A 9,327-nucleotide genomic window follows, 5' to 3' on the forward strand; every position below is an offset into this window, starting at 1 on the left:
CCCTCCCCATACTATTTACCCCCTTCCCCCTATATATTTATCCCCTCCCCCTTTATTTTTACCCCCACCCCCATACTATTTACCCCCCCATACCATTTACCCCATCCCCATGTTATTTACCCCCTCCCCCCTATTTTTTACCCCCCCATACTATTTACCCCCACCCCCCGATTTTTTTACCCCCCCCATACTATTTACCCCATCCCCATTTTTTACCCCCCCATACTATTTACCCCCGCCCCATTTTTTTACCCCCCATACTATTTACCCCATCCCCATTTTTTACCCCCCCCATACTATTTACCCCATCCCCATTTTTTACCCCCCCATACTATTTACCCCATCCCCATTTTTTACCCCCCCATACTATTTACCCCATCCCCATTTTTTACCCCCCCATACTATTTACCCCCACCCCCCTATTTTTTTTACCTCCCCCATACTATTTACCCCCCCCCCCTGTTTTTTTACCCCCCCCCCCACTATTTACCCCCTCCCCCCTTATTTACCCCCCCCCGTTTCCCCCCCCCCGCCCTCTCCGTCGCAGCGCGGACGAGCCGGACGACAAGCGCCTGCGTCCCGACGAAGCTGGGGGGCTCCTGACCCCCCTCAACTTCTCCGGCGCCGGGGGGGACGCGGGCGGCAGCCCCTCCACCTACAGCTACTGGTACCAGGTCAGTGGGGGGGTGGGGGGGGGCTCAGGGACCCCCCCGACCCCCCCATTTGGGGCCGGGGGCGCCGCTGACGGCCCCCCCTTTGTCTCCCCAGCAAGGCTACGGCGCCTACAGCTACCAGACGCCGTGGAGCTACAACCAGTACTACTCGCAGAGCTGAGCCCCCCCCCCCAACCCCCCCCCACAAATTTGGGATCCCTCCCCCCTTTTATTATTATTTTTGTCTTAATTGCCCCCCCGTTTATTATTTTTTTTGGCTCCCCCCCCCCGGCACCGCGTTGCTGTCCGTCGTCCCCGCGGGTGGGGAGGGGGGGGGTGGAAATAAAGAGGGAGCCCCCCCCCCTCGCCGGGGCGGGGGGGGGGGGGGATTTATTTGGCTTTTTGGGGTCCCCCCCCCGCAGTCGGGAGGTTTATTTCTTTGGGGAGGGGGGGCTGCCGCCACCCCCGTGCAGCTTCCGACCCGTTTCTGAGCGTTCTGGGGGGGCTTTTCGGAGCGCCGCCCGCTGGCGTGACGTCGCTTCGCGGGATCGCCGCTGCTCGGGGGGGGGCGGGGGTGTTGACCGTTTTCGGGGGATTTCGCCCCGTTTTGGGTCCCCTCGGCTGTCTTGAGTGGATTTCATCCCGTCTTGGGGCCCCTTGGGGCTGTGTTGGGCTTTTTGGGTGGATGTAATCCCGTTTTGGGTCTCCTGCGCCATTTTGAGTGAATTTCCTCCCATTTTGGGTCCCCTGAACTGTTCTCAGTGGATTCAATCCCTTTTTGGCTCCCCTGAGCCTTTTTGGGCGGATTTCATCCCGTTTTGGGGCCCCTCCGGGCTGTTTTTGGGCGGATTTCACCCCGTTCTGGGGTCTGCCTGCTGCTCACAAGCCATCTTCGCCCCGTTTTGGAGCCCCTCTCCCATTTCCGAGGGGTTCCACCCCATTTTCGAGCCCCCCCAAACACATCTCACCCCCCTTTTCAGGAACTCCCCCCATTTATTAACCACTTCACTCCGTTCCCGACCGGGTTTGGCCGCGTTTTGGGGCCCCTCCGCCTTTCGGGGGCAGGCTGTGCCCCGTTTCGGGGTCCCTCCGCCCCCCCCGCGAGGGGTTTTTGCCCGGTTTTGCCCCGTTTCGGCGCTTTCAGAAGCCCTTCTGCAGCAGCCAGGCGCGCACCTCGGCGTCCACGTGGCCCTTGAGCCGCAGCGTCCCCGTCACCTCGTTCACCTGCGTCAGCGGCTCCCGGCCCAGCCGCTGCCCCACGAACGCCCGCAGCTCGGCCTCCAGCGCCTGCGCCGCGGGGGAACCCCGTTAACGCCCCTAAAAAGAAAAAAGACCCCCAACCAGCCCCAAAATCCCTCAAAGAAACCCCAGACCAAGCCCAGGCCCCGAAAGAAAAAAACGAAAAACCCGACCCCAAACCCCCAAATATAATAAAAGACCACTATAAACCAACCCCAAAATCCCTTAAAAAAAAAAAAAAAAAATCCTAAAAGAATCCCCAAACCAGCCCCAAACCCCTAAAAATCCCCAAACCCCTAAAAAAGAAACCAACCCCCCCCCAAACCAACCCCAAAGCCCTAAATGAACCTCATAACCCCAAACCCCAAAACCAACCCCAACCTCCTAAACCAACCCCAATCCCCCAAGCCCCAAAACCAGCCCCAAACCCCTAAAAAAAAATCTCAAACCCCAAAAAACAACTCCAAAAGCAGCCCCAAACCCCTAAACTAACCTCATAACCAAACCACAATCCCCCCCAAAAGTCCCCCAAACCTCTCCAAAAATCCTCCAACCCCCCCCAAAATCCCCCAAAACCCCTCCAACCGCCCCCAAAAATCCTACAACGTCCCCTAAAATCCCCCCCAAATCCCCAACCCCCCCCCAACCCCCCACAAAACCCTCCAACCCTCCCTAAAATCCCCCTCCAAAATCCCCCAAACCCTCCTACTGCCCCCAAAAAAACCCCAATCCCCCCAACCCCCTCCCAAAATCCCCCAACCCCCCCCAAAATCCTCCAACCCTCCCTACAATCCCCCCCCAAAATCCCCCAAACAAACCCCAATCCCCCCAAACCCCCCCCAAAATCCTCCAACCCTCCCTACAATCCCCCCCAAATCCCCCACAGACCCCCCAAAATCCTCCAACCCTCCCTAAAATCCCCCCCAAACCCCTCCAACCGCCCCCAAACCCTCCTACTGCCCCCCAAAATCCCCCAATCCCCCCCAAAATCCCCCCCAAAATCCCCCAAACCCACCCCAAAATCCTCCAACCCTCCCTAAAATCCCCCCCCCAAATCCCCCAGACCCCCCCCAAAATGTCGCAGCCCCCCCCCCCCCGCCGCCCCCAGCCCCGTACCCAGATGTCGCCCTCGATGCGGCGCAGCACGGTGGTCCTGCGGGTGCCCGCCCTGAGGTGCCGGTACACGGGGACGTTGTGCATGCGGGACCGGCGCACAAAGTAGGGCAGCGCCGGGTCGGGGGCTGCGGGGCGAGGGGGCAGAAACCCCAAAAAGGAGCTTTTAGGGGGGTGGGGGTGGGGTTGGAGCGGAAAGGGGGGGAAAAATACAAAAAGTCCCAAAAGGGTTTCATGGCGGGGGGGGGGGGGGGGGAGACAGACGGCCCTGAGGGGGGCAGCCTGGGCGTGAACACCATAAATCGGTTTGGGGGGGATTCAAGTCGCTTTGTAGGGGATTCCAGTCACTTTTTGAGGGATGTTTAAGTCATTTTTGTGTCATTTGTATTTTTTGGGGGGGGGTTGTTTTTTTAGGGGGATTTCGGTCAGTTTTTGATGAAAACTTCAGTTTTTGAAGGGTATTGAAGTCGTTTCTGAGGAGAACTTCAGTCAGATTTTGAGGAGAATTCTCTCAGTTTTTGAGGAGAACTTCAGTCAGATTTTGAGGGGTACTTAAGTCGTTACTGAGGAGAACTTCAGTCAGATTTTGAGGAGAATTCTGTCGGATTTTGAGGGATATTTAACTCGTTTCTGAGGGGAACGTCAGTTTTTGAGGGGTATGTAAGTCGTTTCTGAGAACTTCAGTCAGTTTCTGAGTAAGATTTTTGAGGAAAACTTCAGTCAGATTTTGAGGGGTGTTTGAGTCGTTTCTGAGGAGAACTTGAGTCAGATTTTGAGGAGAACTCTGCCAGATTTTGAGGAGAATTCTGTCAGTTTTTGAGGGGTATTTAACTTGTTTCTGAGGAGAACTTCAGTCAGATTTTGAGGAGAATTCTGCCAGATTTTGAGGAGAATTCTGTCAGGTTTTGAGGGGTATTTAACTTGTTTCTGAGGAGAACTTCAGTCAGATTTTGAGGAGAACATCAGTAAGGTTTTGAGGGGTATTTAAGTCGTTACTGAGGGGAAGGTCAGTCAGGTTTTGAGGGGAACGTCAGTTTTTGAGGGGTATGTAAGTCGTTTCTGAGAACTTCAGTCAGTTTCTGAGTAAGATTTTTGAGGAAAACTTCAGTCAGATTTTGAGGGGTGTTTGAGTCGTTTCTGAGGAGAACTTCAGTCAGATTTTGAGGGGTGTTTGAGTCGTTTCTGAGGAGAACTTGAGTCAGATTTTGAGGAGAACTCTGCCAGATTTTGAGAATTCTGTCAGTTTTTGAGGGGTATTTAACTTGTTTCTGAGGAGAACTTCAGTCAGATTTTGAGGGGTACTTAAGTCGTTACTGAGGAGAACTTCAGTCAGATTTTGAGGAGAATTCTGTCGGATTTTGAGGGGTATTTAACTCGTTTCTGAGGGGAACGTCAGTTTTTGAGGGGTATGTAAGTCGTTTCTGAGAACTTCAGTCAGTTTCTGAGTAAGATTTTTGAGGAAAACTTCAGTCAGATTTTGAGGGGTGTTTGAGTCGTTTCTGAGGAGAACTTGAGTCAGATTTTGAGGAGAACTCTGCCAGATTTTGAGGAGAATTCTGTCAGTTTTTGAGGGGTATTTAACTTGTTTCTGAGGAGAACTTCAGTCAGATTTTGAGGAGAATTCTGTCAGGTTTTGAGGGGTATTTAACTTGTTTCTGAGGAGAACTTCAGTCAGATTTTGAGGAGAACATCAGTAAGGTTTTGAGGGGTATTTAAGTCGTTACTGAGGGGAAGGTCAGTCAGGTTTTGAGGGGAACGTCAGTTTTTGAGGGGTATGTAAGTCGTTTCTGAGAACTTCAGTCAGTTTCTGAGTAAGATTTTGAGGAAAACTTCAGTCAGATTTTGAGGGGTATTTAAGTCAGTATTTAACTGAGTTTATCAGAAGTGTTTAACTCATTTTTGAGGAATATTTAATCTGTTTTTTGAGGAATACATAACTCCTTTTAAAGGAGTATATAACTCCTTTTTGAGGTGCATTTAAGTCATTTTTGAGGTATTTGGCTCATCTTTTGAGAGATATAATTTGGTTTTTTGAGACATTTTATTTCTTTTGAGTATTCTTTTTTTTGAGAGACGTTTAAGTCATTTTTGAGGGGTATTTAAGACAGCATTTAACTCAATTTTTGAGGGGCATTTAAGTCGATTTTTGAGGAGCATTTAGCTCAGTTTTCTGAGGAATATTTAACTCATTTTGGAGAGATATTAAAGTCATTTTTTGAGGGATATTTGACTCATTTTTGAGGAATATTAAAGTCAGTATTATACTAATTTTTTAGGAATATTTAACTGATTTTTTGAGAGATATTAAGCTCTTTTTTAAGGGCATTCAAATCCCTTTTTGAGGTATATTTAACTCAATTTTTGTGGAGCGGTAAGCTCGATTTTTGACTCACTTTTTAAGGTATTTGCCTCATTTTCTGAGGGATATTTATGTCATTTTTTGCCCCCCCCAAATTCCGGGGAGGCTCCGTTGTGATACTGGGGGGCTCCCCCCGGCTTCCTCACCTCGCGGGGGGCTCCAGCCCGAGGGCGTGGGGTAGGTGGGGTGCGCGGGGGGGTCGGGGACGCGGCTGGGGGGCAGCAAGCGCTCCACGAAGGCGAATTCGGCCGTCGACTCCACCACGCCGGGGTACGGGCGGGTCTGGGGGGGCACCTGGGGGTCGGCGGGGGGGCCTGGGGGGCCTTGACTCTGTGTGGGTGGGGGTACACAGCAGGGTGAGTGCCCCCTACTCAGAACACCCCCCCTCAGATTCTTCCCACCCCCCAGGATCCTCCCCCAAAATGCTCCATCCCCTTACAGACCCTGTTCATCCCTCCCCCCCAAGGATCCCCCCCCTAAATCTACTCATCCCCTCAAAAAACCCCCCACAACCCTAACAGACCCCCCCCAAACTCCCGCCCCCAATCCACTCAGAACCCCTCAAGTCTTCCTTAATGCCCCTTCCCTTTAGGAACCCCCCAAATCCCCTCAGAAACCACCCCTAAGCCCCTCTTAATCCCCCCCTCCCTTCAGGGCATCCCCCAAAATCCTCTCAGAGACCCCCCCCAAACTCCCTTAACCCCCCCCACTCCCTTCAGGACTCCCCCCCCCCCAAACCCCGTCCTCCTCCCTCAGAGCCCCCCCAAACCCCCTTAATCTCTTGCTCTCCTTTTAGGACCCCCCAAATCCTCTCAGACGCCCCCGTTAATTCTCCCCTTCAGAAACCCCTAAATCCCTCAGACCCCCCCCCTTCTCCCTTCAAGACCCCCCAAACCCCATCAGAGCCCCCCCCATCACTTCAGGATCCCTCCAGGACCCCCCAAATTCCCTCACAGACCATCCCCGAAACCTCTTAACACCCTCCAGCCCCCAACCCACACCTCCTCAGAGCCCCCCTCCTCCTTCACAGACCCCCCCCCCGCACTCCCCAACCCCCCCCCTCAGAGCCCCCCTCATCCCTTCAGGACCCCCCCCCAAACCACCTTATTCTCTCCCTTCCTTTCAGGACCCCCCCAAATCCCCTCAAAGCCCCCCCCCAGCCCCCTTAATCCCCTCCAGACCCCCCCCAAACCCCTTCAGAACCTCCCTCCTCTCCCCAGAATCCACCCAAAACCCCTTCAGAGCCCCCCCCTCCCGAGCTCCCCAGATCCCCTCCAGGACACCCGAAAGCCCCAAATCCCCCCCTTCCCTTCAGGGACCCCCCTTGACCCCCAAATCCACTCAGAGCCCCCCCCCCCCCCCCCGATCCCTCTTAATTCCCTCACAGACCCCCCTTAATCCCCTCCAGACCCCCCAAACCTCCTCAGAGCCCCCTTAAATCCCCGCCCGCCCCCCCCCCCCAAGCCCTCCAGGCCCCCCTACCTGCGCCCCCCGCCTCCCCACCGCCGCTCGCAGCCCCAGCAGCCGCCGGCCCAGCGCCGCCATTTTGGGAGCGCCCCCCCTTCCCTCCGGCGCCTGACGTCAGCGCGCCCGTGACGTCAGCGCGCACGCCCGACGTCGCAGCGGCGCCTGCGCGGATTCGCTCTCTTGGCCTGCGCCTGGCGTGAGGTGAGGGGCGGCCGGGGGGGGCTGCGGCCGTGAGGGCGTAAAGGGGGGGGGCTGGGGGGTTTTGGGGACAACTTGGGGGATTTTGGGGCCCGGGAGGGGCTCTTGGGGCCTTGTGGAGGCCTTTCGGGGCTCGGGGAGGTCTTTAAGGCTTTGGGGGGGGACCCGGAGGGCGGTTCTTGGGGTCGGGGGGGGGCTTCGGGGGCTTTTGGGGGCTTGGGGAGGGGTCTTGGGGAGGGGTCTTAGGGGGCTTTTTGACGTCTGGGGAGGGTCTGGGGCTTTGGAGGTGACTGGAGGGAGGGGGGGGTCTGTGAGGGCTTAGGGGGGGCTCTTGGGGGGGGTCATGGGGGGCTTTTGGTGCCCGGGGGGGCTTCGGGATCTGGGGGCTGCTCTTGGGGTCTGGAGGAGGTCTGTGAGGTCCGAGGGGGGGGGCTTTGGGGCCTGGGGGAGGGGCTGTGGAGCCCTGGGGGCGGTTTTGGGGCCTGGAGGGGAGGTTCTTGGGGGTTGGGGGGGTCTTGGGGCCCACGGAGGGGCACTAGGGGGATTTGTGAGGGCACAGGTAGATCTTTTGGGCCTTGGGGGCGAGTCTGTGAGGCCTTGGGGGGGCTCTGGGGGGTCTTTTGGGGTCTGGTAGGCTTGGGTGGGGCTCTTGTGGTGTGGGGGGGCTGTGAGGCCTTGGGGGGCTTTGGGGAGGGTCTCTGAGGCTTTTGGAGGTCTCCAGGAGGGTCTAGGGAATGCTTTGCAGAGGTCTCTGGTGGTTTTTGGGGGTATTCCTGTTTTTTTGGTGCCTCCGTCTCCTTTTTTGGGGTTCCCCCCGTTCCCAGGGGTCCCTAACCCCGTGTGTCCTCCCCCCCCCCAGACCCCCCCCCACCATGCAGCTCTTCGTCCGCGCCCAGTCCCTCCACGCCATCGAGGTTTCCGGCGCCGAGACCGTCGCCCAAATCAAGGTGAGTCCCCCCACCACCACCGTTACCGGGCTGCTCCCCGCCCTGAAACCTTTTGGGGCTGACCCGTTTTGGGATTTTTTCCCCCCAAAACCAGGCGAGGATCGCGGCGCTGGAGGCCGTCGCCCCCGAGGACCAGGTGCTGCTCTTCGGGGGAAGCCCGCTGCAGGATGAGGCCGTGCTGGAGCAGAGCGGCATCCCCGAATTTTCCACCCTCGACGTGGCCGCGCGGCTGCTGGGGGGTACGGGATTACCGGGGGGCAATTAACGGGGCCTCCTCGTTAGCCTGATGAGCTCCTAATCTTTAATTGCCCCCCCCCCCCTCCCTTTTTACACAGGTAAAGTCCACGGTTCGCTCGCCCGCGCCGGCAAAGTGAGGGGCCAGACCCCCAAGGTGAGTTCTGGGGGGAATTCGGGGAGGATTTGAGGGATTTTAGGGGGGGGTTGAGGATATTTTTAGGGTCCCAGAGCTTTGTTTTTTGGGGTGCAGCCCCTAAACACCCTCACCTTTTGGTTTTTTCCCCCAAAACCCAGGTGGCGAAGCAGGAGAAGAAGAAGAAGAAGACGGGGCGCGCCAAGCGGCGCATGCAGTACAACCGGCGCTTCGTCAACGTCGTCCCCACCTTCGGCAAGAAGAAGGGCCCCAACGCCAACTCCTAGGGGAGAAAAATCCCCCCCAAAATAAACAAAATCCCCAAAACCGCGCCGGGAGCGGGGTTTCGCGGCCCTTCTGGTGGAATAAAAATTGTTTGGGCTCCAAACCGTCGAAGTTTTGAAGGATTTGGGGTGGGAAACGGGGTTTTGTGGTTGTAGAGCATGTGGTAAACACAGAACGTCAAGGATTTGGGTGGAAAAATGAGGGGTCACCCCCCAGCCCCGTTCTGAGAGGAGAAAGTTTTATTTTGGGTGGTAAAATCCACCCTTTTCAGCCCAAAAGCTCCGTTGGAGGTCAGAAAACCTCCTTAGACCGTGCCTGGAGGAGTTTGAAAGGTTTAGGGGCGCACTTTCATGGGGGATTTCTCCAAATTAGGCTGAGAGATCTTTCCAACCTTAACGATTTTATCATTTCAGGCTCAAAAAACTCTTTTTAAAGGTCCAAACTCTCCTTTTTTAAATCCGATCCTCCCTTTTTAAGACCCCAAAACCTCACCGCACGCCTTAAACCCTCCTTTTTCACCCCAAACCCCATTTCTCAGCACTCGGGGACCCTGTGTTTGGGGTTGGAAGCCTCATTTCAGGGTTTTAAAACTTTTTTTTTTTTTTTTTTTTTCAGTTCCGAGCCCATTTGTGAGGGCTCGAAACCAAGCCCGGGGGAAAATCCACGCCCCGGGGGGGGATTCTGCTGCCTTGGGAG

The 9,327-nt window shown here is 55.8% G+C and overlaps 2 protein-coding genes and 1 long non-coding RNA gene across 5 annotated transcripts; 2 read left to right on the plus strand and 1 right to left on the minus strand.

Annotated features, from left to right (window-relative positions):
• The first annotated feature begins 548 nt into the window (after positions 1-548).
• Positions 549-905, plus strand: LOC121063231. Its single transcript, XR_005815928.1, has 2 exons — positions 549-674; positions 769-905. It is a non-coding gene; the product is annotated as an uncharacterized LOC121063231 (long non-coding RNA).
• Positions 906-1,626: 721 nt separating this feature from the next.
• MRPL49 (mitochondrial ribosomal protein L49) lies at positions 1,627-6,971 on the minus strand. Of its 3 annotated transcripts, none has more exons than XM_040543596.1 (4): positions 6,847-6,971; positions 5,511-5,694; positions 3,009-3,133; positions 1,627-1,940 (listed from the first exon to the last, which is right to left on the minus strand). In XM_040543596.1, exons 1-4 carry the CDS (start codon positions 6,907-6,909, stop codon positions 1,794-1,796), a joined length of 519 nt encoding a protein of 172 aa, XP_040399530.1. In that variant the 5' UTR covers positions 6,910-6,971; the 3' UTR covers positions 1,627-1,793. The 3 variants fall into 3 exon arrangements, with proteins under 3 accessions (XP_040399530.1, XP_040399531.1, XP_040399532.1); XM_040543597.1 differs by having other exon boundaries at positions 5,511-5,646; positions 6,847-6,929; XM_040543598.1 differs by having other exon boundaries at positions 5,511-5,646; positions 6,868-6,916.
• FAU (FAU ubiquitin like and ribosomal protein S30 fusion) lies at positions 6,941-8,734 on the plus strand. The gene is made up of 5 exons (XM_040543600.1): positions 6,941-7,032; positions 7,889-7,976; positions 8,071-8,215; positions 8,312-8,367; positions 8,508-8,734. Exons 2-5 carry the CDS (start codon positions 7,902-7,904, stop codon positions 8,631-8,633), a joined length of 402 nt encoding a protein of 133 aa, XP_040399534.1. The 5' UTR covers positions 6,941-7,032; positions 7,889-7,901; the 3' UTR covers positions 8,634-8,734.
• Positions 8,735-9,327: the final 593 nt, after the last annotated feature.

This window comes from Cygnus olor, unplaced genomic scaffold (assembly GCF_009769625.2).
Source record: "Cygnus olor isolate bCygOlo1 unplaced genomic scaffold, bCygOlo1.pri.v2 scaffold_120_ctg1, whole genome shotgun sequence".
Lineage (NCBI taxonomy): Eukaryota > Metazoa > Chordata > Aves > Anseriformes > Anatidae > Cygnus > Cygnus olor.

What these genes read in the sequence shown, in the direction of transcription:
- MRPL49 (XM_040543596.1), bottom strand. Translation starts at nt 6,909, where the DNA reads ATGGCGGCGCTGGGCCGGCGGCTGCTGGGGCTGCGAGCGGCGGTGGGG. An exon ending in TGGGGAGGCGGGGGGCGCAG is followed by an intron (nt 5,695 to 6,846) that starts GTAGGGGGGCCT and finishes CCACCCACACAG; the next exon opens with AGTCAAGGCCCCCCAGGCCC. An exon ending in GCATCGAGGGCGACATCTGG is followed by an intron (nt 1,941 to 3,008) that starts GTACGGGGCTGG and finishes CCCGCGGCGCAG; the next exon opens with GCGCTGGAGGCCGAGCTGCG.
- FAU (XM_040543600.1), top strand. Translation starts at nt 7,902, where the DNA reads ATGCAGCTCTTCGTCCGCGCCCAGTCCCTCCACGCCATCGAGGTTTCC. An exon ending in AGACCGTCGCCCAAATCAAG is followed by an intron (nt 7,977 to 8,070) that starts GTGAGTCCCCCC and finishes CCCCAAAACCAG; the next exon opens with GCGAGGATCGCGGCGCTGGA. An exon ending in GGCCGCGCGGCTGCTGGGGG is followed by an intron (nt 8,216 to 8,311) that starts GTACGGGATTAC and finishes CTTTTTACACAG; the next exon opens with GTAAAGTCCACGGTTCGCTC.